General features: G+C 46.1%; 1 protein-coding gene across 2 annotated transcripts in view; it reads left to right on the forward strand.

The window, feature by feature from the left end:
* The window catches only part of LOC122929232, a 66,917-nt gene extending 45,313 nt beyond the window's left edge, over window positions 1–21,604 (forward strand). For both annotated transcript variants that reach the window (XM_044282741.1, XM_044282742.1), the window contains exons 5-9: window positions 8,273–8,377; window positions 15,738–15,765; window positions 16,316–16,377; window positions 16,454–16,500; window positions 20,828–21,604. In XM_044282741.1, the coding sequence (XP_044138676.1) occupies window positions 8,273–8,377; window positions 15,738–15,765; window positions 16,316–16,377; window positions 16,454–16,500; window positions 20,828–20,998 (413 nt within the window). In that variant the 3' untranslated portion in view covers window positions 20,999–21,604. The remainder of the gene's footprint in view (window positions 1–8,272; window positions 8,378–15,737; window positions 15,766–16,315; window positions 16,378–16,453; window positions 16,501–20,827) is intronic.
* The last annotated feature ends 5,671 nt before the right edge of the window (window positions 21,605–27,275 follow it).

Here is a 27,275-nt window from a genome sequence, read left to right on the forward strand (position 1 = left end):
CGAAAATGTTCGGGTTCGGGATCCGAACCCGATCCGAACTTCGTCCCGAACCCGAACCCCATTGAAGTCAATGGGGACCCGAACTTTTCGGCACTAAAAAGGCTGTAAAACAGCCCAGGAAAGGGCTAGAGGGCTGCAAAAGGCAGCAACATGTAGGTAAATCCCCTGCAAACAAATGTGGATAGGGAAATTAATTAAAATAAAAATTAAATAAATAAAAATTAACCAAAATAAATTGGAGAGAGGTCTCATAGCAGAGAATCTGGCTTCACGTCACCCACCACTGGAACAGTCCATTCTCAGATATTTAGGCCCCGGCACCCAGGCAGAGGAGAGAGGTCCCGTAACAGAGAATCTGTCTTCATGTCAGCAGAGAATCAGTCTGCATGTCATAGCAGAGAATCAGGCTTCACGTCACCCACCACTGCAACAGTCCATTTTCATAAATTTAGGCCAAGCACCCAGGCAGAGGAGAGAGGTTCCGTAACACAGAATCTGGCTTCATGTCACCAGAGAATCAGTCTTCATGTCATAGCAGAGAATCAGGCTTCACGTCACCCACCACTGTAACAGTCCATTTTCATAAATTTAGGCCCAGCACCCAGGCAGAGGAGAGAGGTCCCGTAACAGACAATCTGACTTCATGTCAGCAGAGAATCAGTCTTCATGTCATAGCAGAGAATCAGGCTTCACGTCACCCACCACTGTAACAGTCCATTTTCATAAATTTAGGCCCAGCACCCAGGCAGAGGAGAGAGGTCCCGTAACAGACAATCTGGCTTCATGTCAGCAGAGAATCAGTCTTCATGTCATAGCAGAGAATCAGGCTTCACGTCACCCACCACTGTAACAGTCCATTTTCATAAATTTAGGCCCAGCACCCAGGCAGAGGAGAGAGGTCCCGTAACAGACAATCTGGCTTCATGTCAGCAGAGAATCAGTCTTCATGTCATAGCAGAGAATCAGGCTTCACGTCAGCCACCACTGCAACAGTCCATTGTCAGATATTTAGGCCCAGCACCCAGGCAGAAGAGAGAGGTCCCGTAACAGACAATCTGGCTTCATGTCGGCAGAGAATCAGTCTGCATGTCCTAGCAGAGAATCAGGCTTCACGTCACCCAACATTGGAACAGTCCATTGGCATATATTTAGGCCCCGGCACCCAGACAGAGGAGAGGTTCATTCAACTTTGGGTAGCCTCACAATATAATGGCAAAATGAAAATAAAAATAGGATTGAATGAGGAAGTGCCCTGGAGTCCAATAATATATGGTTAAGGGGAGGTAGTTAATGTCTAATCTGCACAAGGGATGGACAGGCCCTGTGGGATCCATGCCTGGTTCATTTTTATGAACGTCAGCTTGTCTACATTGGCTGTAGACAGGCGGCTGCTTTTGTCTGTAATGACGCCCCCTGCCGTGCTGAATACACGTTCAGACAAAACGCTGGCCGCCGGGCAGGCCAGCACCTCCAAGGCATAAAAGGCTAGCTCAGGCCACGTGGACAATTTAGAGACCCAGAAGTTGAATGGGGCCGAACCATCAGTCAGTACGTGGAGGGGTGTGCACACGTACTGTTCCACCATGTTAGTGAAATGTTGCCTCCTGCTAACACGTTGCGTATCAGGTGGTGGTGCAGTTAGCTGTGGCGTGTTGACAAAAGTTTTCCACATCTCTGCCATGCTAACCCTGCCCTCAGAGGAGCTGGCCGTGACACAGCTGCCTTGACGACCTCTTGCTCCTCCTCTGCCTTGGCCTTGGGCTTCCACTTGTTCCCCTGTGACATTTGGGAATGCTCTCAGTAGCGCGTCTACCAACGTGCGCTTGTACTCGCGCATCTTCCTATCACGCTCCAGTGCAGGAAGTAAGGTGGGCACATTGTATTTGTAGCGTGGATCCAGCAGGGTGGCAACCCAGTAGTCCGCACACGTTAAAATGTGGGCAACTCTGCTGTCGTTGCGCAGGCACTGCAGCATGTAGTCGCTCATGTGTGCCAGGCTGCCCAGGGGTAAGGACAAGCTGTCCTCTGTGGGAGGCGTATCGTCATCGTCCTGCCTTTCCCCCCAGCCACGCACCAGTGATGGGCCCGAGCTGCGTTGGGTGCCACCCCGCTGTGACCATGCTTCATCCTCATCCTCCTCCACCTCCTCCTCCTCCTCGTCCTCCTCGTCCTCCAGTAGTGGGCCCTGGGTGGCCACATTTGTACCTGGCCTCTGCTGTTGCAAAAAACCTCCCTCTGAGTCACTTCGAAGAGACTGGCCTGAAAGTGCTAAAAATGACCCCTCTTCCTCCTCCTCCTCCTCCTCCTCCTCCTGGGCCACCTCCTCTTCCATCATCGCCCTAAGTGTTTTCTCAAGGAGACATAGAAGTGGTATTGTAACGCTGATAACGGCGTCATCGCCACTGGCCATGTTGGTGGAGTACTCGAAACAGCGCAACAGGGCACACAGGTCTCGCATGGAGGCCCAGTCATTGGTGGTCAAGTGGTGCTGTTCCGTAGTGCGACTGACCCGTGCGTGCTGCAGCTGAAACTCCACTATGGCCTGCTGCTGCTCGCACAGTCTGTCCAGCATGTGCAAGGTGGAGTTCCACCTGGTGGGCACGTCGCATATGAGGCGGTGAGCGGGAAGGCCGAAGTTACGCTGTAGCGCAGACAGGCGAGCAGCGGCAGGATGTGAACGCCGGAAGCGCGAACAGACGGCCCGCACTTTATGCAGCAGCTCTGACATGTCGGGGTAGTTGTGAATGAACTTCTGCACCACCAAATTCAGCACATGCGCCAAGCAAGGGATGTGCGTCAAAACGGCTAGTCCCAGAGCTGCAACGAGATTTCGCCCATTATCACACACCACCAGGCCGGGCTTGAGGCTCACCGGCAGCAACCACTCGTCGGTCTGTTGTTCTATACCCCGCCACAACTCCTGTGCGGTGTGGGGCCTGTCCCCCAAACATATGAGTTTCAGAATGGCCTGCTGACGTTTACCCCTGGCTGTGCTGAAGTTGGTGGTGAAGGTGTGTGGCTGACTGGATGAGCAGGTGGAAGAAGAGGAGGAGGAAGCTGAGTAGGAGGAGGTGGCAACAGGAGGCAAAGAATGTTGCCCTGCGATCCTTGGCGACGGAAGGACGTGCGCCAAACAGCTCTCCGCCTGGGGCCCAGCTGCCACTACATTTACCCAGTGTGCAGTTAGGGAGATATAGCGTCCCTGGCCGTGCTTACTGGTCCACGTATCTGTGGTTAGGTGGACCTTGCCACAGATGGCGTTGCGCAGTGCACACTTGATTTTATCAGATACTTGGTTGTGCAGGGAAGGCACGGCTCTCTTTGAGAAGTAGTGGAGGCTGGGAACAACATACTGTGGGACAGCAAGCGACATGAGCTGTTTGAAGCTGTCTGTGTCCACCAGCCTAAATGACAGCATTTCATAGGCCAGTAGTTTAGAAATGCTGGCATTCAGGGCCAGGGATCGAGGGTGGCTAGGTGGGAATTTACGCTTTCTCTCAAATGTTTGTGAGATGGAGAGCTGAACGCTGCCGTGTGACATGGTTGAGACTCTTGGTGACGGAGGTGGTGGTGGTGTTGGTGGTACATCCCCTGTTTGCTGGGCGGCAGGTGCCAACGTTCCTCCAGAGGCGGAGGAAGAGGCCGAGGCGGCAGCAGCAGAAGAGGCCGAGGCGGCAGCAGCAGAAGAGGTAGCAGGGGGAGCCTGAGTGACTTCCTTGTTTTTAAGGTGTTTACTCCACTGCAGTTCATGCTTTGCATGCAGGTGCCTGGTCAGGTTCAGAACGTTAATGCCTCGCTTCAGGCTCTGATGGCACAGCGTGCAAACCACTCGGGTATTGTCGTCAGCACATTGTTTGAAGAAGTGCCATGCCAGGGAACTCCTTGAAGCTGCCTTTGGGGTGCTCGGTCCCAGATGGCGGCGGTCAGTAGCAGGCGGAGTCTCTTGGCGGCGGGTGTTCTGCTTTTGCCCACTGCTCCCTCTTTTGCTACGCTGTTGGCTCGGTCTCACCACTGCCTCTTCCTCCGAACTGTGAAAGTCAGTGGCACGACCTTCATTCCATGTGGGGTCTAGGACCTCATCGTCCCCTGCATCGTCTTCCACCCAGTCTTGATCCCTGACCTCCTGTTCAGTCTGCATACTGCAGAAAGACGCAGCAGTTGGCACCTGTGTTTCGTCATCATCAGAGACATGCTGAGGTGGTATTCCCATGTCCTCATCATCAGGAAACATAAGTGGTTGTGCGTCAGTGCATTCTATGTCTTTCACCGCTGGGGAAGGGCTAGGTGGATGCCCTTGGGAAATCCTGCCAGCGGAGTCTTCAAACAGCATAAGAGACTGCTGCATAACTTGAGGCTCAGACAGTTTCCCTGGTATGCATGGGGGTGATGTGACAGACTGATGGGCTTGGTTTTCAGGCGCCATCTGTGCGCTTTCTGCAGAAGACTGGGTGGGAGATAATGTGAACGTGCTGAATCCATTGTCGGCCACCCAATTGACTAATGCCTGTACCTGCTCAGGCCTTACCATCCTTAGAACGGCATTGGGCCCCACCATATATCGCTGTAAATTCTGGCGGCTACTGGGACCTGAGGTAGTTGGTACACTAGGACGTGTGGATGTGGCAGAACGGCCACGTCCTCTCCCAGCACCAGAGGGTCCACTAACACCACCACGACCATGTCCACGTCCGCGTCCCTTACTTGATGGTTTCCTCACTGAGGGTTAAATGCACTTGGTGACAGGCGCAGCTTGCCCCTGATTTAGTATATGGCCAAAAAATAAACAGACTATTGCTGGTTAAATGCACTTGGTGTGACAGCTTCACCCTGATGTAGGATTTAGCCAAAAAAACAACCACACCATTGAGGGTTAAATGCACTTGTTAACAGGCGCAGCTTGCCCCTGATGTAGTATATGGCCAAAAAATAACCAGACTATTGCTGGTTAAATGCACTTGGTGTGACAGCTTCACCCTGATGTAGGAATTAGCCAAAAAACAACCACACCATTAAGGGTTAAATGCACTTGGTCGTAGCATGTGCTGGCACACCACAAGACACAAAATGGCCGCCGATCACCCCAGAAAAAAGTGACTGACAAACGGTCTGGGCAGCCTAAAAACAGTGAGCAATTGAGTATCAGCAGCTCAATGATCCACAGCTGCAGATCGATCAATTAATCAAGTCCTTTGGAGGAGTTAATCTGCCTAATCTCGCCCTACTGTCGCAGCCGCAACCTCTCCCTACGCTAATCAGAGCAGAGTGACGGGCGGCGCTATGTGACTCCAGCTTAAATAGAGGCTGGGTCACATGGTGCTCTGGCCAATCACAGCCATGCCAATAGTAGGCATGGCTGTGATGGCCTCTTGGTGCATGTAGTATGACGCTTGTTGATTGGCTGCTTTGCAGCCTTTCAAAAAGCGCCAAGAAAGCGCCGAACGCCGAACCCGAACCCGGACTTTTACGAAAATGTCCGGGTTCGGGTCTGTGTCATGGACACCCCAAAATTCGGTACGAACCCGAACTATACAGTCCGGGTTCGCTCATCCCTACTTAAGACCTTGTGTGCAGGGGGAGAGCTTTTGAAGTAGGATCTGGGGTTCGCCAGGGTTGTCCTTTGAGCTTGCTATTGTACGTGTTTGCAATAGATCCTTTACTTAGAAGGGTTGATCGTGGGCCATTGGTGGGTGTCGGAAGGACCGGGCAACCACACTGGCGTATGCTGATGACGTAACTATCTTTGTGTCTTCGAGAAGGAAGGCAGAGTGGGTGCTGTTGGAGGTAGAACACTACTCAGAGTTATCTGGGTCCAAGATCAACCAGTATACATGTGAGAGTCTCTGGCTGGGAGGAGGAGATCCTGATTTTAATCTCCCGGGCACCGTTCTAGAGCCCCAGGAGTCTACCAAAGTCCTCGGCATTGAATTTGGCCAGGGGGATTGCCCCCTTCAAAATTAGGATAGCAGGCTTTAGATTGCCATTCAGAGGGTGGACCAGTAGAAGGGTTGGTCTTTGACCCTCAGGGTAAGGATAAACATTTTCAAAGCCTACCTGATCCCTTTGCTGTTATATCTGAGCAGTGTGTGCATCAAGCCAGAACCTTTCTGCACTTGGGTCTACAGTCTGTTCTTCCAGATGTCATGGGGTGATAGACTGAACCTTGTCAAGAGGGAGGTTACTTACCATACGAGGAGACTAGGAGGGTTGGGTATGGTCAACCCTGTGGTGTTCCTGGTGAACCCCTTTATTAAGATTAACCTTGTAAGCCTCTGGAAAGAGAGGGCTCCTCCGTGGGCAGTCTCCTGTCGGGGATGGTTTAAGCCTTTCTCCCAGGAATGGGAGACAGGAGGGAAAGTGAAGAATCTCCGCACACCACATGGCCATCTCTCGAATTATGCTGCCCTGGGTCTGAAGGTATTACGTTGGTGGGGTCTGTGGATGTGGGAAATTAGGACTCAAAGGGTTCTGTGGACCCATTTCCAGAAACCTCTGGCCCTCAGGGACTGCTGAGGTCAGGATCTGGGGGTCAGGTTACAGCTTTTGAATTCCATCAGGATTCCCTTAAAGTTTTTTTACTTGACTTGGCGCTGCTTCCATGGGAAACTATGTGTGAGGGACAATCTAAAGGGTAGGAGCTCTGAGGACAGGGGGCGTCCCTGGGAGGAGTGTGGTGGTGTGCTGGAGAGCATGGACCACTTCCTGCTTCATTGTCCCTTTAACACAGAGGTTTACACCAGGGTGGGACCTCCATCGGCTGGCCTAGGCTGGTCATACTTTCCTATGCGGAATGGGACTATGGAGCATTCAGACACCTGGGTGGTAGGGACCTCTGCACTTTATTCCTAGTCAGCTTAGTGATCAGGTACTACACGTGGCATGCACGATGTTTAGTCTTGACGCAGCGCAAAATCCTCCCAGTGGATGAGGTGGTTAGGAACATTCTCAGAGACCTGTGAAGGTACGCTCTCTGGAGTATAAAAGGTTGGGGGCTGGTAGACCCTCTCTTGTCTGGAGGGGTTTTTCCTTTGGGGTATCCTAGCCTGTTGTCTCCCTTCCCGGTGGTGGGCTGATGCTGTCACTCTAGATTTTTGTTTTGTTTTGGTGGCTATATGAGGACATAGGGCTTGCCGGCGCCGAACGTGAGCTTTAGTGGTTGTGTGTGGCTGAAAAGCCTAACTATGGGTGGTATGGTAGGTCTGCCATGTATTTTAGTTTATATGTCTAAATTGGTATGTAGTGTATTTCTAGATTTGTATAGTGATGTATAGTAATGAGCGGCATAGGCAATATTCGAATACGCAATATTTCTCGAATATTCGCCATAAATTAGCAAATTCGAGAATTTGCGATCTCCAGTAATTTTTTACTTGATTGCTAAAATGGGCAATGTAATATATTCACGATAAATTTGCAATAAATTTGTGATTAGAATATTCAACACTATTCGTGAATACGACTATATAGCACTATATTCTAAATATGTGCAAATTCTCAAAGTAGCGATATTCGCGATAAAAATTTGTGATTCAAATATTCGCGCTCAACACTAGTGATGTATATATTTTATAATTTGAGTTGTTGGGTGTAGTGTTAGGTTAGGTAGTGGGTAAATGGGGGGGGGGGGGAGTTTTAGGGTTTTATGGGACATTGTGGACTATTGGGAACCTTTGGGGTATATGAGAAAATCCTGGGCTGGTTTATGGATTTCTGTTATCATGTACTGGGGACATAGGATGCGGGACCAGCTAAGGCCCCCCCCCCCCCCCCAAAAAAAAAAAAAAGAAAATATATATAAAAATTATATGTGTGTTGTATTGTATTGGAGTGTTCGTGTGTAGGATTTTTTTTTGTCAGTTTTCTGCATTTTGTTGTATTTTACTGTCTGTAGGTAGGGTGCAACCAGATCAGGAATGTTAGAACATTGATATTGAAATTGATATTGAAATTGTAAATATTGTAAATCCTATATATAGTTATTGTTCTGTGGGGGATGTAGAGTTGGGGTTGGACTGGTGTTGTCTGTATCGTGCTGAGGTGCTTTATGTTGTGCATATTTGGTTTGTGTTATTACAGTGTAATTTCTGTATTTATTTATTTATTTATTATGTTTTTAAAATTTGAATAAAAGAAATACAGGAGTTGACTCAAGATTAGTACAGTATCAGTAATGTAATTTTATATTAGTTTTACTTTTTGCAAAGAAGTTTTAACAGTATTTATTTGATTTTTGGTGCTAACAGATACAACAGTCTAATTGATATTTTAATTGCAGGTAATGAGATACCAGATAGTAACACATGGCTGTACGCCTTAGTCGCTGGCCTGCTTGTGCTTATTATCCTATGTGCTGTAATCTTCATCATTTTAAAGAAAAGAGGTAAGAAAATGCTAAAGTCTGTCTGCACATAAAATTTACAATCAGGCAGATATCAACATAACCTTTCTATGCTAACATATCATGCTACTCTCCTCCAGTAGGGCAATACAGACAGAACCGAGCTATGAGTCGGCTCCTCCTCCTGCAGGGTGATATATATAGAAGGAGCTATGAGTCTGCCCCTCCTACTGCATGGTGATACATATAGAAGGAGCTATGAGTCTGCTCCTCCTCCTGCAGGGTGATACATATAGAAGAAGCTATGAGTCTGCTCCTCCTCCTGCAGGGTGATACATATAGAAGGAGCTATGAGTCTGCCCCTCCTCCTGCAGGGTGATACATATAGAAGGAGCTATGAGTCTGCTTCTCCTCCTGCAGGGTGATACATATAGAAGGAGCTATGAGTTTGCTCCTCCTCCTGCAGGGTGATACATATAGAAGGAGCTATGAGTCTGCCCCTCCTCCTGCAGGGTGATACATATAGAAGGAGCTATGAGTCTTCCCCTCCTCCTGCAGGGTGATACATATAGAAGGAGCTATGAGTCTGCTCCTCCTCCTGCAGGGTGATACATATAGAAGGAGCTATGAGTCTGCTCCTCCTCCTGCAGGGTGATACATATAGAAGGAGCTATGAGTCTGCTCCTCCTCCTGCAGGGTGATACATATAGAAGGAGCTATGAGTCTGCCCTCCTCCTGCAGGGTGATACATATAGAAGGAGCTATGAGTCTGCCCCTCCTCCTGCAGGGTGATACATATAGAAGGAGCTATGAGTCTGCCCCTCCTCCTGCAGGGTGATACATATAGAAGGAGCTATGAGTCTGCTCCTCCTCCTGCAGGGTGATACATATACAGGGAGTGCAGAATTATTAGGCAAATGAGTATTTTGACCACATCATCCTCTTTATGCATGTTGTCTTACTCCAAGCTGTATAAGCTCGAAAGCCTACTACCAATTAAGCATATTAGGTGATGTGCATCTCTGTAATGAGAAGGGGTGTGGTCTAATGACATCAACACCCTATATCAGGTGTGCATAATTATTAGGCAACTTCCTTTCCTTTGGCAAAATGGGTCAAAAGAAGGACTTGACAGGCTCAGAAAAGTCAAAAATAGTGAGATATCTTGCAGAGGGATGCAGCACTCTTAAAATTGCAAAGCTTCTGAAGCGTGATCATCGAACAATCAAGCGTTTCATTCAAAATAGTCAACAGGGTCGCAAGAAGCGTGTGGAAAAACCAAGGCGCAAAATAACTGCCCATGAACTGAGAAAAGTCAAGCGTGCAGCTGCCAAGATGCCACTTGCCACCAGTTTGGCCATATTTCAGAGCTGCAACATCACTGGAGTGCCCAAAAGCACAAGGTGTGCAATACTCAGAGAAATGGCCAAGGTAAGAAAGGCTGAAAGACGACCACCACTGAACAAGACACACAAGCTGAAACGTCAAGACTGGGCCAAGAAATATCTCAAGACTGATTTTACTAAGGTTTTATGGACTGATGAAATGAGAGTGAGTCTTGATGGGCCAGATGGATGGGCCCGTGGCTGGATTGGTAAAGGGCAGAGAGCTCCAGTCAGACTCAGACGCCAGCAAGGTGGAGGTGGAGTACTGGTTTGGGCTGGTATCATCAAAGATGAGCTTGTGGGGCCTTTTCGGGTTGAGGATGGAGTCAAGCTCAACTCCCAGTCCTACTGCCAGTTTCTGGAAGACACCTTCTTCAAGCAGTGGTACAGGAAGAAGTCTGCATCCTTCAAGAAAAACATGATTTTCATGCAGGACAATGCTCCATCACACGCGTCCAAGTACTCCACAGCGTGGCTGGCAAGAAAGGGGTATAAAAGAAGAAAATCTAATGACATGGCCTCCTTGTTCACCTGATCTGAACCCCATTGAGAACCTGCGGTCCATCATCAAATGTGAGATTTACAAGGAGGGAAAACAGTCCACCTCTCTGAGCAGTGTCTGGGAGGCTGTGGTTGCTGCTGCACGCAATGTTGATGGTGAACAGATCAAAACACTGACAGAATCCATGGATGGCAGGCTTTTGAGTGTCCTTGCAAAGAAAGGTGGCTATATTGGTCACTGATTTGTTTTTGTTTTGTTTTTGAATGTCAGAAATGTATATTTGTGAATGTTGAGATGTTATATTGGTTTCACTGGTAAAAATAAATAATTGAAATGGGTATATATTTGTTTTTTGTTAAGTTGCCTAATAATTATGCACAGTAATAGTCACCTGCACACACAGATATCCCCCTAAAATAGCTAAAACTAAAAACAAACTAAAAACTACTTCCAAAAATATTCAGCTTTGATATTAATGAGTTTTTTGGGTTCATTGAGAACATGGTTGTTGTTCAATAATAAAATTAATCCTCAAAAATACAACTTGCCTAATAATTCTGCACTCCCTGTAGAAGAAGCTATGCATCTGCCCCTCCCCCTGCAGGGTGATACATATAGAAGGAGCTATGAGTCTGCTCCTCCTCCTGCAGGGTGATACATATAGAAGGAGCTATGAGTCTGCTCCTCCTCCTGCAGGGTGATACATATAGAAGGAGCTATGAGTCTGCTCCTCCTCCTGCAGGGTGATACATATAGAAGGAGCTATGAGTCTGCCCCTCCTCCTGCAGGGTGATACATATAGAAGGGAGCTATGAGTCTGCCCCTCCTCCTGCAGGGTGATGCATATAGAAGGAGCTATGAGTCTGCCCCTCCTCCTGCAGGGTGATACATATAGAAGGAGCTATGAGTCGGCTTCTCCTCCTGCAGGGTGATACATATAGAAGGAGCTATGAGTCTGCTCCTCCTCCTGCAGGGTGATACATATAGAAGGAGCTATGAGTCGGCTTCTCCTCCTGCAGGGTGATACATATAGAAGGGAGCTATGAGTTTGCTCCTCCTCCTGCATGGTGATGCATATAGAAGGAGCTATGAGTCTGCCCCTCCTCCTGCAGGGTGATGCATATAGAAGGAGCTATGAGTCTGCACCTCCTCCTGCAGGGTGATACATATAGAAGGAGCTATGAGTCTGCTCCTCCTCCTGCAGGGTGATACATATAGAAGGAGCTATGAGTCTGCTCCCTCCTCCTGCAGGGTGATACATATAGAAGGGAGCTATGAGTCTGCCCCTCCTCCTGCAGGGTGATACATATAGAAGGAGCTATGATCTGCCCCTCCTCCTGCAGGGTGATACATATAGAAGGAGCTATGAGTCTGCTCCTCCTCCTGCAGGGTGATACATATAGAAGGAGCTATGAGTCTGCTCCTCCTCCTGCAGGGTGATACATATAGAAGGAGCTATGAGTCTGCCCCTCCTCCTGCAGGGTGATACATATAGAAGGAGCTATGAGTCTGCTCCTCCTCCTGCAGGGTGATACATATAGAAGGAGCTATGAGTCTGCCCCTCCTCCTGCAGGGTGATACATATAGAAGGAGCTATGAGTCTGCTCCTCCTCCTGCAGGGTGATACATATAGAAGGAGCTATGAGTCTGCTCCTCCTCCTGCAGGGTGATACATATAGAAGGAGCTATGAGTCTGCTCCTCCTCCTGCAGGGTGATACATATAGAAGGAGCTATGAGTCTGCTCCTCCTCCTGCAGGGTGATACATATAGAAGGAGCTATGAGTCTGCCCCTCCTCCTGCAGGGTGATACATATAGAAGGAGCTATGAGTCTGCTCCTCCTCCTGCAGGGTGATACATATAGAAGGAGCTATGAGTCTGCTCCTCCTCCTGCAGGGTGATACATATAGAAGGAGCTATGAGTCTGCTCCTCCTCCTGCAGGGTGATACATATAGAAGGAGCTATGAGTCTGCTCCTCCTCCTGCAGGGTGATACATATAGAAGGAGCTATGAGTCTGCCCCTCCTCCTGCAGGGTGATACATATAGAAGGAGCTATGAGTCTGCTCCTCCTCCTGCAGGGTGATACATATAGAAGGAGCTATGAGTCTGCTCCTCCTCCTGCAGGGTGATACATATAGAAGGAGCTATGAGTCTGCTCCCTCCTCCTGCAGGGTGATACATATAGAAGGAGCTATGAGTCTGCCCCTCCTCCTGCAGGGTGATACATATAGAAGGAGCTATGAGTCTGCTCCTCCTCCTGCAGGGTGATACATATAGAAGGAGCTATGAGTCTGCTCCTCCTCCTGCAGGGTGATACATATAGAAGGAGCTATGAGTCTGCTCCTCCTCCTGCAGGGTGATACATATAGAAGGAGCTATGAGTCTGCCCCTCCTCCTGCAGGGTGATACATATAGAAGGAGCTATGAGTCTGCTCCTCCTCCTGCAGGGTGATACATATAGAAGGAGCTATGAGTCTGCTCCCTCCTCCTGCAGGGTGATACATATAGAAGGGAGCTATGAGTCTGCTCCTCCTCCTGCAGGGCTGATACATATAGAAGGAGCTATGAGTCTGCCCCTCCTCCTGCAGGGTGATACATATAGAAGGAGCTATGAGTCTGCTCCTCCTCCTGCAGGGTGATACATATAGAAGGAGCTATGAGTCTGCCCCTCCTCCTGCAGGGTGATACATATAGAAGGAGCTATGAGTCTGCTCCTCCTCCTGCAGGGTGATACATATAGAAGGAGCTATGAGTCTGCTCCTCCTCCTGCAGGGTGATACATATAGAAGGAGCTATGAGTCTGCTCCTCCTCCTGCAGGGTGATACATATAGAAGGAGCTATGAGTCTGCTCCTCCTCCTGCAGGGTGATACATATAGAAGGAGCTATGAGTCTGCCTCCTCCTCCTGCAGGGTGATACATATAGAAGGAGCTATGAGTCTGCCTCCTCCTCCTGCAGGGTGATACATATAGAAGGAGCTATGAGTCTGCCCCTCCTCCTGCAGGGTGATACATATAGAAGGAGCTATGAGTCTGCCTCCTCCTCCTGCAGGGTGATACATATAGAAGGAGCTATGAGTCTGCTCCTCCTCCTGCAGGGTGATACATATAGAAGGAGCTATGAGTCTGCTCCTCCTCCTGCAGGGTGATACATATAGAAGGAGCTATGAGTCTGCCCCTCCTCCTGCAGGGTGATACATATAGAAGGAGCTATGAGTCTGCCCCTCCTCCTGCAGGGTGATACATATAGAAGGAGCTATGAGTCTGCTCCTCCTCCTGCAGGGTGATACATATAGAAGGAGCTATGAGTCTGCTCCCTCCTCCTGCAGGGTGATACATATAGAAGGAGCTATGAGTCTGCTCCTCCTCCTGCAGGGTGATACATATAGAAGGAGCTATGAGTCTGCTCCTCCTCCTGCAGGGTGATACATATAGAAGGGAGCTATGAGTCTGCTCCTCCTCCTGCAGGGTGATACATATAGAAGGGAGCTATGAGTCTGCTCCTCCTCCTGCAGGGTGATACATATAGAAGGAGCTATGAGTCTGCCCCTCCTCCTGCAGGGTGATACATATAGAAGGAGCTATGAGTCTGCCCCTCCTCCTGCAGGGTGATACATATAGAAGGAGCTATGAGTCTGCCCCTCCTCCTGCAGGGTGATACATATAGAAGGAGCTATGAGTCTGCTCCTCCTCCTGCAGGGTGATACATATAGAAGGAGCTATGAGTCTGCTCCTCCTCCTGCAGGGTGATACATATAGAAGGAGCTATGAGTCTGCCCCTCCTCCTGCAGGGTGATACATATAGAAGGAGCTATGAGTCTGCCTCCTCCTCCTGCAGGGTGATACATATAGAAGGAGCTATGAGTCTGCCCCTCCTCCTGCAGGGTGATACATATAGAAGGAGCTATGAGTCTGCCCCTCCTCCTGCAGGGTGATACATATAGAAGGAGCTATGAGTCTGCTCCTCCTCCTGCAGGGTGATACATATAGAAGGAGCTATGAGTCTGCTCCTCCTCCTGCAGGGTGATACATATAGAAGGAGCTATGAGTCTGCCTCCTCCTCCTGCAGGGTGATACATATAGAAGGAGCTATGAGTCTGCTCCTCCTCCTGCAGGGTGATACATAGAAGGAGCTATGAGTCTGCCCCTCCTCCTGCAGGGTGATACATATAGAAGGAGCTATGAGTCTGCTCCCTCCTCCTGCAGGGTGATACATATAGAAGGAGCTATGAGTCTGCTCCTCCTCCTGCAGGGTGATACATATAGAAGGAGCTATGAGTCTGCTCCTCCTCCTGCAGGGTGATACATATAGGAGCTATGAGTCTGCCCCGCCTCCTGCAGGGTGATACATATAGAAGGAGCTATGAGTCTGCCCCTCCTCCTGCAGGGTGATACATATAGAAGGAGCTATGAGTCTGCTCCTCCTCCTGCAGGGTGATATATATAGAAGGAGCTATGGGTCTGCTCCTCCTCCTGCAGGGTGATACATATAGTAGGAGCTATTAGTCTGCCCCTCCTCCTGCAGGGTGATACATATAGAAGGAGCTATGAGTCTGCCCCTCCTCCTGCAGGGTGATACATATAGAAGGAGCTATGAGTCTGCTCCTCCTCCTGCAGGGTGATACATATAGAAGGAGCTATGGTCTGCTCCTCCTCCTGCAGGGTGATACATATAGTAGGAGCTATGAGTCTGCCCCTCCTCCTGCAGGGTGATACATATAGAAGGAGCTATGAGTCTGCTCCCTCCTCCTGCAGGGTGATACATATAGAAGGAGCTATGAGTCTTCCCCTCCTCCTGCAGGGTGATACATATAGAAGGGAGCTATGAGTCTGCTCCTCCTCCTGCAGGGTGATACATATAGAAGGAGCTATGAGTCTGCCCCTCCTCCTGCAGGGTGATACATATAGAAGGAGCTATGAGTCTGCTCCTCCTCCTGCAGGGTGATACATATAGAAGGAGCTATGAGTCTGCCCCTCCTCCTGCAGGGTGATACATATAGAAGGAGCTATGAGTCTGCTCCTCCTCCTGCAGGGTGATACATATAGAAGGAGCTATGAGTCTGCCCCTCCTCCTGCAGGGTGATACATATAGAAGGAGCTATGAGTCTGCCCCTCCTCCTGCAGGGTGATACATATAGAAGGAGCTATGAGTCTGCCCCTCCTCCTGTCAGGGTGATACATATAGAAGGAGCTATGAGTCTGCTCCTCCTCCTGCAGGGTGATACATATAGAAGGAGCTATGAGTCTGCCCCTCCTCCTGCAGGGTGATACATATAGAAGGAGCTATGAGTCTGCTCCTCCTCCTGCAGGGTGATACATATAGAAGGAGCTATGAGTCTGCCCCTCCTCCTGCAGGGTGATACATATAGGAGGAGCTATGAGTCTGCTCCTCCTCCTGCAGGGTGATACATATAGAAGGAGCTATAAGTCTGCCCCTCCTCCTGCAGGGTGATACATTATGTGAGCGGACATTATCTTTACTATCTGTAATATATTGTTCTATCCTCACTTTCAGGCATCATCTGTCAGACACGTAGTGGGCGGTAAGTACATTTTGTGGTATAGAAATCTCTCTCATTCCAATTACTGCAATGTAAGAAGTACAGATAATAAATCCTGAAAATACCAATATATAGTTATTCCAAATACGGTGACCCTGGATTATATTTTTGGAATCAGTTTTTTGGAGTTCTGCATGTTGGTATTACAGTTTTTCTGGTCTGTATTTTATTATTTTTTTTAATTTTCCACAATTTTTTAATTTTCAATTTTTATTTTTGTAATGAAAATCAGCTCTTAATGACTTCCTGCGGTGGTGGGCTTGTGCTCATACACAGAAGCCAATCAGAACAAGAAGAGCTGTTGTTTAAAGCATGTATGTGGATAAAAGAGCAGACTGAATCCCTCGATAGTGCAGGAGATATCATTCAGATTAACTTTAGTCTCCAAAGGACAATACATGGAATCTAGAGTCACTGATCCTGACCATGCAGTAGTAGAGGAGGTCCATTACAAGGTCATCATTGCTCATAGGTGGAATGCTTCAGTAAAATGTTGATGTGAACGATCACTTAAAGCTGCTTCCTCTTTCAGGGAAGATGTTAAATATCTGACCTCAAATATTGCATTGAAAGATCAAAATTCTTCTGGCAATGGTGAGTCTGACGGGGGTTAGATGTTTCTCATGTTTCCTGGTTAGCAACTTAAACTTCATGTTTTCTTTTCGTTTAGTGCAAGAACCAGCAGTTACCTCCAGCACTCCGCCAACGGCTCAAGAGGTGAGTTCAAAAGGTCAACAACTGGAAGGGTTCATAATGCTTTCTAGATATTCTGAGGGATGTGAAGGTCTTGTTTAGACTTCAATGGGTTTCCATGTATATACAATGAGGTCTCCACTTGAGGAGCACAATGCAACTTTTAGATTGTTTAGGTCTGGTCATAGATTCAAGATTTATAGTGATACATTCCTTGAGACTTTCAGTGAGATCCACCAACAGTCTACTTTCTGTAATGATCAGAATGTCCTCTCTTAATGTCCACAAAGAGTTGAAGCCCATCTGATCTTATTATGTCCCCAAAATAAGTAAAATCGGAAGGAACTAGTGGCAAGGTAGGCTGAGAACACAACCATTTTTAAAGGGGAACAAGAGTTTGGCCAATTTTTTTATTTTTATCTATGGCCAGCTCTTTCACTGAAGTGGTGTGCTAGGCCTATTGTCAATGATTTACACCTAGTGCATTATTGTCAAAGATCTCCAGATGCTTCAGGAGAGGCCATCATGGTGATACACAACAAGCTGTAAGTTTTATTGTATAACCGGATGAAATAGCACTTTAGTCCACACAACCTTTTACAGTGTGGTCATGCGGTCAAGAGGTCCAATTCTGATTATAGCTTCCAAAACTGCATCAAGAAACAGTGAATTTGTGACTGAGGGCCTTAAATATTTAGGGTTCTAAACATTCAAAGTAACTTCTCTAATAAAATCACCTATATATGAGGTTGAGTCAAAAATTATCCACATTCTGGCTGCAGAATTTATTTTAATCACCTTTCAGAAAAGACCAAAATCATCATTGGATCTTCTTAAATCTTCTTATATCTTCTTAAAGAAACCAGTCCTGTAATGAGACTCACTAAAAAGTGACCCACGGTATGCAGACTTGTCGGCAATACTCCATGGGACAATAATATGGAAAGAGAAATCTCCATCAGAAGGAAACCATCTTGTTAGTGCCACCTTGTGGAAGTGGTTTCATATTTCATATTGTTTTGGGATTCAACAAGTGAATATTGGCAAGCCAAACCTGGATATTCGGCTTGGCTACATTCCTTGCCAAATTCCCAGCCTTGTTAAAAAGTTGGATTTTAACAGGAGGCCACCTGCACAAGGGGATACTAGCAAGATGGTTCTCTTCCTTGGAAGGTAGCTCTGCACGGAATGGAGAAAGTGTTTTGTCCCAATGAAGTGTGTGTGAATGGATAGAGAAGTTTGCACAAGATTCAGCCATGAAGAAGGAGCCTAACGCCGGTCCACTTCCATGAGTAATGACAACATTGAGCGTGCTCATGAGCTGATTCTCTTTGCATAGATGAGTGAAAGTGAATGAAGTGGCAGATCATTTCCAAATCAGCCATGGTTCTGTAGTGAAGACCATGGTTCATTAGGGGCTTATAGTTCAACCTAAAACATTTTTTAATAAGGGAATACAAAATCTTCTTCACTGATGGACAAAGTATAGTGAAAAGCAGGGACATTATGTCGAAAAATGATGTATTTGTCTTTTCTGAAAGTTGATTAAAATAAATTCTACAGCCAGAATGCGGATAATTTTTGACTCACCATTATAAGTAATCTATAGCCCTACTAAGTGGATATTACATCACATATCAGTGATATGACCAATTACATAACATTTTAATGCCCTAGATCTACTCCATTATTGCTATCCACATTGTAGAAACAAAAGTGGTGGAAGAGTCTCTGGTTCCCCTCCAGTATAGACCATGTGAATGGACTTCACATACAAGGGCTGGATGCTTTGATGGGCCTACTGCAAAGATTTCATTAGTGCCCTCCCAATGTTCGATAGACGCAATAACACACAATGCAAAACTAGTCTGTTGTGTGGCGCCTTCAGCATCCCCTTAGATAACATACTATGAATGTGCACGGCTCACTGCAAATATTTTTCTGTGGCCTTTAGTCCCAATGTACTAGCCACAGATGTCTTAATACTTTGTTTCAGTCTAAAATTCCCCCATACTGTGCCTAAAGCTCATTATTTACATTATGTGATTACCAGCAGAATTCACAGATTTCTAAAGACTAAGTATCTAATGTATATGGGGACATCCAAACCCTCCCCCGATGGAAGGTGTTGGGGGCAATAAGGATTGTCAGTGGGATTAATCTTGGGAATATAAAACACTGCCCGAGGTGTTTGCCAGCTGCTTTCTTCCCTCTTTAGTTGAGACAAGCATCTATATTAGAGATGAATACATTTCTCAAAATTAGTTTAGGTTCAATTCGTCCAAATTGGGCAAGAAATTTGAATCAAAATCGAATGTGCATTAAAATCTCTCTCTTGAATAATTCTACCCGGTGGCGTGCCTAGGGTGTTTGGCATCCGGGATGGGTCCTTTCTCTGACACCTCCCCCACCAATACTTAAAAAAAATTATACCCCCTCACGGTAGTTATGACCATATTGTGCCCCCTCAAGGTAGTTATCCCTTCACTGTACAACTTTCACAGTAGTTATGCCCACATTGTGCCCCCTCACAGTAGTAAATCCATATTTGTGCCCCCTTCACAGTTGTAATGCCCTCTTTGTGCCTCCCTCACAGTAGTTATGCCCTCTCTGTGCCCCTTCTCAGTAGTAATGCCCATTTTCCCCCCTCACAGTAATAATGCCCGATCAGTGCCCCATAATAGTTATGCCCACCCACTTCACATGAGTAATTCTCTCTGTGTCCCCTCCACAGTAGTAATTCCCATTGTGCCCCTTTCACAGTAGTAATGCCCATTGTGCCACCCTTTATAGTTATAATTCCCATTGTGCCACCCTTTATAGTTATAATTCCCATTGTGCCCCCTTCATATATATCATTCTTATTGTATCCCATTTATAGGAGTAATGCCCATTGTGCCCCCTCCATAGTAATAATGCCCTCTGTACTCCCCTAATAGTAGTAATGCCCTCTGTGCTCCCTTTGTAGTAGTATTGCCCTCTGTGCCCCCTTTGTAGTAGTATTGTCCTCTGTGCCCCTTCACAGTAATAATGCCCTCTGTGCCCCTTCCATGGTAGAAATGCCCTCTGTGCCCCCTCTGTGTGTTTTTTTTAACACAGTAACTACTCATTTGTCCCGTTCCTGAAGCTCAGAGTCCTCTCTCCCCTGCAGACACAGATCGCTCTGCAGCACGGTGTGGGCAGAGCTTAAGCAGATTTCCGGGCTGCCGGCTTCGCCCACATAGGCCGGCAGTGCGATCTGTGCCTGCAGGTTGAATGGTGGAGCAGGGAGAAATCTTCCTGCTTCACTATTCTGTGTGGGAGAGATGGAGCGCGGGGAGTGGAGTGGCAGGACCGCAGCTCCCGACGCTCCAGCAGTGAGCGCTTCCATCTGTATTAATGGTAGCGATAAGCGGCATAGGCAATATTCAAATTCTCGATATTTCGCGAATTGTTGGCAGAATATTCGCCATAAATTCACAAATTCGAGGACCCGTGATCTCCAGTCATTATTGACTTGATTGCAAAAATCGGCAATGTAATATATTCGCGATAAAAATTTGCAATTAGAATATTTGCGATCAACACTAAGGGGTAGGCAATTGGTTGCTAGGGATGTTGCTAAGTGCCGATATTCACGATAAATTTGCGATTAAAATATTCGCGATGAACACTATTCGCGAATACGAATATAGCACTATATTCTAAATATTTGTGAATTCTCGAAGTAGTGATATTTGCGATTAAAATTTGAATATTCGCACTCAACGCTAATTGATAGAAGCACTCATTGCTTCTAGGCTCTGGCACCCGGGGCGGACTGCCCTCCATGCCCTCCCCTTAGCACACTGCTGATTCTACCCACATGAATCTGAAAAGATTCTGATTCTACCAAATCAGAATTTTTTAAACACCTGAGGTCGAATTTCAATTCTATCAAATCGATTTTCTCATCTCTAATGCATATGTATGAAGACTTTCAAAAAGATAGCTGTTGGCTTGAGCTTTTGGTGGACAGTCTAACGAACGTTTATGGCCAGTCTTAGATGAATCTAAGAGTGTCTCCAATAGGATCCCTAGAGTGCATTCAAGTGGTTGGAGGGGTTTACTGCTGTGTGGGGGAGCCGGTACAACTGGTTTGTTTCTCTTGTGGAAAAACCTGTCCTGGCTGGAAGGCATCTACATAGTATCAATACCTCCTGGTGATGTAATTTTGAGCAAACTCATCCATTTCATTTCCTGGTTGTTGAGTATATTAACAATGGAAAATATAGAACAGAAGCACTTACACTGGTGGTTGGGATGTTCTTGAGGAAATATAGAAAGGGTCAACAGGATATAGAGAAGTAATCTTCATTTTTCCTCCTCCTAGGTTTCCGGAGAAGTTCTCTATGCACATTTAAATGAGTCCTCCTTGCAGCAGAAGACAAGCAATGGGAGTAAGAGACGAAAGTCAGCCGATGACTCCCAGGTTGTGTATGCTGCTGTCAAGCCCACCAGTGCACCTCAAGATATATATGCAACAGTTCAAGAACGACGCTAAATAAAAAGTCAAACCAAGTGTAGACCCATCTACTAATCATATAAAGTACAATGGTTTCAGCATTGCCTTTTACTCCTTGGAGGTTAAGACTATATTATTTTTATTTACATTATTAACCATGAGATAGATCCAACAGACAATGATGGTTTGTATCTTAACCTAAGAGGTATCCTCTTTAACTTGGTTGGCCACCCTTCAGTCTTGGCAGGAAATGGTTGTAGCATCTTCAAGACAAGTATGAAATGGTGTTATGAGGACCATGATGGGGACTGTATACAATGAACCTCTGCTTCTGATAGACATCAGAATTGTTATATATTCATGGTCAAAACAAAGCGAAAAACAAAGTCTGTTTCCTGAAGTTCCTTCCCATGAGTATTTATAACCATATAGCTTGCTTATGTAGAATTGACTGAACTCTTGTTACATAAAGTAAGAACACATCAATAATAGAATATGATATTATGTGTTAGGTCACATAAGATGACAGGCTTTAAGCTGAGTTTCCATTTGGCAGCCCATATTGATAGTTTCTTCTTTCTATAAAAAGAAGTGATGATAATCTTACAAAAAAAAAAGGTTCAGGCTCTCAAGGCAATTGTACACTATATGTAATTTAAAGGGGTTATCTGGGAATTGATAATGATGACTTATCCTTAAAGGGGTTATCCCATGACTAATGTACAAACTGAAAATCAGACATCATATAGAACATGCCAAGCTCTCTCACAATGCTAGAACCAGCCCTGTACCTCACATGGATCCAGAGATCTCCTCATTCATTGATTTGCTAGATTTATATCAAGCTGACAGCTCAAGGGGAGTGTCTTTTCTGATGCAGCTCAGGAGGTGTGTCTTAGCTCTCCCTATTACAGCTCAGGAGGTGTGTCTCATCTCTCCCTATCACAGCTCAGGAGGTGTGTCTCATCTCTCCCTATCACAGCTCAGGAGGTGTGTCTCAGCTCTCCATATCACAGCTCAGGAGGTGTGTCTCAGCTCTCCCTATCACAGCTCAGGAGGTATGTCTCAGCTCTCCCTCTCACAGCTCAAGAGGCGTGTCCATGCTCTCCCTATCACAGCTCAGGAGGCATTTGAAGGATGAAACTGAGCATGTGCGGCCTTCTCAGTGAGCAGGTCAAAGAAATAAAAGAAAGAACAAACAGCAGGTGGCGCTATACAGATACATTTTATTGAATAACTCGGTGGCTATGCTAAATTTTTAATTACATGCAAATACAAAAGTATTCAGATCCATGTGCTGGTTTAAATACTGTACAATATTTTTTGTGGGACAACCTCATAGGTCCTCATTATCACATGAGGATAGGTCATTAAAGTAAGTTCCTGGATAACCCCTTTAATAATGTGGCTGATTGTGACAATCAAATAAGAAATTGAACATATATCACTCTCTAGAATAAAAAAGAAAAAGGAATATATAAAACTAGAAATAGAAGATCCAGTCCTGTGTAAATAAAAACAGAATATCTATTGATGTGCGCCCAACAGCTAAAAAGCCATGAAAAATATTCTGACAACCATATATATATATATAATAGATGTCCTTCCTTGGATATCCTAGACAGTATCATGTATAATGGTATCACTGTTAAGAGTACTTAGTATATAGTGCTGGATATGAAATAAACTGTATAACATAATCTGATTGGTCTAGATCAGGGATGCCCAATCTGCGACCCTCCAGCTGTTGCAAAACTACAAATCCTAGCATTCCTACAGGTATTAGGGCACTCTGGAAGTTGTAGTTTTACAACATCTGTAGGGCCGCAGGTTGAGCATCCCTGGTCTAGATGAAGTGTCAGAAAAAACTTGCAGTATTATTGAAGATGTATATATGTATGTTCCGCCATATGTAAGAGCTATTAAAGCGAACAGTCTCCAGTTCCTTATTTAAATGTCAGTGAATATATAATAAAATGTCCATTTAGCAGTGGAAAAAAATGTTTAACTCACCCTCAATTAAGAGGTGGCCAAGTATTCACACGTTGGTGATCTTCATTATTTCTCTTGTAGACTATTTCTTTCCATCAAGTAGTAGAAATCTGTCCTTCTCTGTAGGAGGCTTTATACACAGAAACCAATATGAACAAGAGAAGTTTCAGGCCATGGTTCAGCTGTTCCACCACAATTCCAATGGGTACTCCAGTGGGTCCATGTTTTGGCACATTAAAGACAACATTGTTGCTGCTAAGAGCAGGTTGATTACTGATGTGATATGACTTGTGTGTGCATTGCCACACAAGCGGCCATGTGTAGATTGATGGCCGTTTCCCACCTCTGATGGGCCTAAGGTGCTCTTAGGGTACGGCCACATGTAATGGTGTATGGTTTCTGCATACAGTTTTGGAATCCAAAACCAGGAGTGAATAAAAAAAAAAGAGGAGAAGTTGTATCTGTCCTTTATGCTTTTTCCTTTTATGATCCACTCCTGACTTTGGCTTCCAAAACTGCATCCAGAAAACTGACCATGGGCAATGCCCTTAGTCCTCCTAATTCAGAAGAAGAGAGTCTGTAATATGAGGTTGGTCTTAGACTACCTCAGACTCCAATAGATAACGCAGCTCTCACTGGTCAGTAGTGTCAAATGAATCGAGTTTGGATAGCTCTATTCCAGTGATGACCAACCTGCGGCCCTCCAGCTGTTGCAAAAACTACAACTCCCAGCATGTCTGCACACCCTACAGCTATTAAGGTATGCTGGGATTTGTAGCTGAAGAGACGCAGTTTGAGCATCCTTGCTCTGTCCGAACCTGATTTGTTTGAAAACTTTGTTTCCAATATCTCCTCCGTAGCACACTAAATTGTATGGGCTCTGCCGAGGCCCTGAAAATCTTGCTGCAAATAACACAAGACTTGCTTTGTCTGGTATCTATGACGTTACACTTTGGTTATGTGCAGAAATTACTGTTTTAAAATCCAAAGCTAAACTCATCTTTGCTAATGAGTGTCATGAACCAGCGGGTGTGAACCCACTGTGCCACGTGTCCTACCTCCTCTAAGGACGTTGTCTAAGTGAACCCCTCGCTCTTCACAGTACTCCTGATGGTAGGGATAGACTTTCCTGAGGGGAACACCAGGTCGCTCGCTACCTCTTGAGGAGGATAGACACAAAAGGAAGCTGGTCCAGGCAGGCCAGGAGGTACCTGAGAAAGGTACCAGAGGTACAGGCATTGTCAGCAGGCTGAGTAGTTACCAGGAGCAACAGTGCAGGACCGAAGGATGAGGCAGAGGTGAAGTCAGACAGACAATAGGTCAGGGCAGGCAGCACAGGTACTGGTCAGGCAATCCGGATTGGCAACAGGAGAGTCAAGGCAAGCAGGCAGGGAACAAATGGGTAGCAGAATCCATTAACACAAGTACGAGTCAGGAACACAGAAACACAAGCGGATATCAGGAACCTTAGCAGGACACAAGGACCTTGACACAGAGGCTAGGGATGAGCGAACTCGAACTGTATAGTTCGGGTTCGTACCGAATTTTGGGGTGTCCGTGACACGGACCCGAACCCGGACATTTTCGTAAAAGTCCGGGTTCGGGTTCGGTGTTCGTCGCTTTCTTGGCGCTTTTGTGACGCTTTCTTGGCGCTTTTTGAAAGGCTGCAAAGCAGCCAATCAACAAGCGTCATACTACTTGCCCCAAGAGGCCATCACAGCCATGCCTACTATTGGCATGGCTGTGATTGGCCAGAGCACCATGTGACCCAGCCTCTATTTAAGCTGGAGTCACATAGCGCCGCCCGTCACTCTGCTCTGATTAGCGTAGGGAGAGGTTGCGGCTGCGACAGTAGGGCGAGATTAGGCAGATTAACTCCTCCAAAGGACTTGATTAACTGATCGATCTGCAGCTGTGGATCATTGAGCTGCTGATCCTCAATTGCTCACTGTTTTTAGGCTGCCCAGACCGTTTGTCAGTCACATTTTTCTGGGGTGATCGGCGGCCATTTTGTGTCTTGTGGTGCGCCAGCACAAGCTGCGACCAAGTGCATTTAACCCTCAATGGTGTGGTTGTTTTTTGGCTAAAGCCTACATCAGGGTGAAGCTGTCACACCAAGTGCATTTAACCAGCAATAGTCTGTTCATTTTTTGGCCATATACAAAATCAGGGGCAAGCTGCGCCTGTCACCAAGTGCATTTAACCCTCAATGGTGTGGTTGTTTTTTGGCTAAAGCCTACATCAGGGTGAAGCTGTCACACCAAGTGCATTTAACCAGCAATAGTCTGTTCATTTTTTGGCCATATACAAAATCAGGGGCAAGCTGCGCCTGTCACCAAGTGCATTTAACCCTCAATGGTGTGGTTGTTTTTTGGCTAAAGCCTACATCAGGGTGAAGCTGTCACACCAAGTGCATTTAACCAGCAATAGTCTGTTCATTTTTTGGCCATATACAAAATCAGGGGCAAGCTGCGCCTGTCACCAAGTGCATTTAACCCTCAATGGTGTGGTTGTTTTTTGGCTAAAGCCTACATCAGGGTGAAGCTGTCACACCAAGTGCATTTAACCAGCAATAGTCTGTTCATTTTTTGGCCATATACAAAATCAGGGGCAAGCTGCGCCTGTCACCAAGTGCATTTAACCCTCAATGGTGTGGTTGTTTTTTGGCTAAAGCCTACATCAGGGTGAAGCTGTCACACCAAGTGCATTTAACCAGCAATAGTCTGTTCATTTTTTGGCCATATACAAAATCAGGGGCAAGCTGCGCCTGTCACCAAGTGCATTTAACCCTCAATGGTGTGGTTGTTTTCTGGCTAAAGCCTACATCAGGGTGAAGCTGTCACACCAAGTGCATTTAACCAGCAATAGTCTGTTTATTTTTTGGCCATATACTACATCAGGGGCAAGCTGCGCCCGTCACCAAGTGCATTTAACCCTCAGTAGTGTGGTTGGTCAAGCTGTGACACCAAGTGCATTTAACCAGCAATAGTCTGTTCATTTTTTGGCCATATACAAAATCAGGGGCAAGCTGCACCTGTCACCAAGTGCATTTAACCCTCAATGGTGTGGTTGTTTTCTGGCTAAAGCCTACATCAGGGTGAAGCTGTCACACCAAGTGCATTTAACCAGCAATAGTCTGTTTATTTTTTGGCCATATACTACATCAGGGGCAAGCTGCGCCCGTCACCAAGTGCATTTAACCCTCAGTAGTGTGGTTGGTCAAGCTGTGACACCAAGTGCATTTAACCAGCAATAGTCTGTTCATTTTTTGGCCATATACTACATCAGGGGCAAGCTGCGCCCGTCACCAAGTGCATTTAACCAGCAATAGTGTGGTTATTTTTTGGCCATATCCCAGTCTAATTCTGTCACTAAATCCATACCGGTCACCCAGCGCCTAAATACTAGGCCTCAAATTTATATCCCGCTAAATCTCTCGTTACCGCTGTCCTGTTGTAGCTGGGAAAGTTATTTAGTGTCCGTCAAAGCACATTTTTTGTTCTGGGTTGAAGTACAATTCCCAATTTAGCAATTTCATAATTTAGTGGTTTCTGCTATATCAGAGCTATTTGAAATCTATCCCTAAAAGGGTATATAATATTCAAGGTGCACATTGGGTCATTCAGAATAACTTCACACACACCCGCTACTGTGTATTTTCAAGTCTAATTCTGTCACTAAACCCATACCTGTCACCCAGCGCCTAAATACTAGGCCTCAAATTTATATCCTGCTAAATCTCTCGTTACCGCTGTACTGTTGTAGCTGGGAAAGTTATTTAGTGTCCGTCAAAGCACATTTTTTGTTCTGGGTTGAAGTACAATTCCCAATTTAGCAATTTCATAATTTAGTGGTTTCTGCTATATCAGAGCTATTTGAAATCTATCCCTAAAAGGGTATATAATATTCAAGGTGCACATTGGGTCATTCAGAATAACTTCACACACACCCGCTACTGTGTATTTCCAAGTCTAATTCTGTCACTAAACCCATACCTGTCACCCAGCGCCTAAATACTAGGCCTCAAATTTATATCCTGCTAAATCTCTCGTTACCGCTGTCCTGTTGTAGCTGGGAAAGTTATTTAGTGTCCGTCAAAGCACATTTTTTGTTCTGGGTTGAAATACAATTCCCAATTTAGCAATTTCATAATTTAGTGGTTTCTGCTATATCAGAGCTATTTGAAATCTATCCCTAAAAGGGTAGATCATATTGAAGGTGCACATAGGGACATTCAGAATAACTTCACACACCCGCTACTGTGCATTTCCAAGTCTAATTCTGTCACTAAACCCATACCTGTCACCCAGCGCCTAAATACTAG

This window comes from Bufo gargarizans, chromosome 2 (genome assembly GCF_014858855.1).
Source record: "Bufo gargarizans isolate SCDJY-AF-19 chromosome 2, ASM1485885v1, whole genome shotgun sequence".
NCBI lineage: Eukaryota > Metazoa > Chordata > Amphibia > Anura > Bufonidae > Bufo > Bufo gargarizans.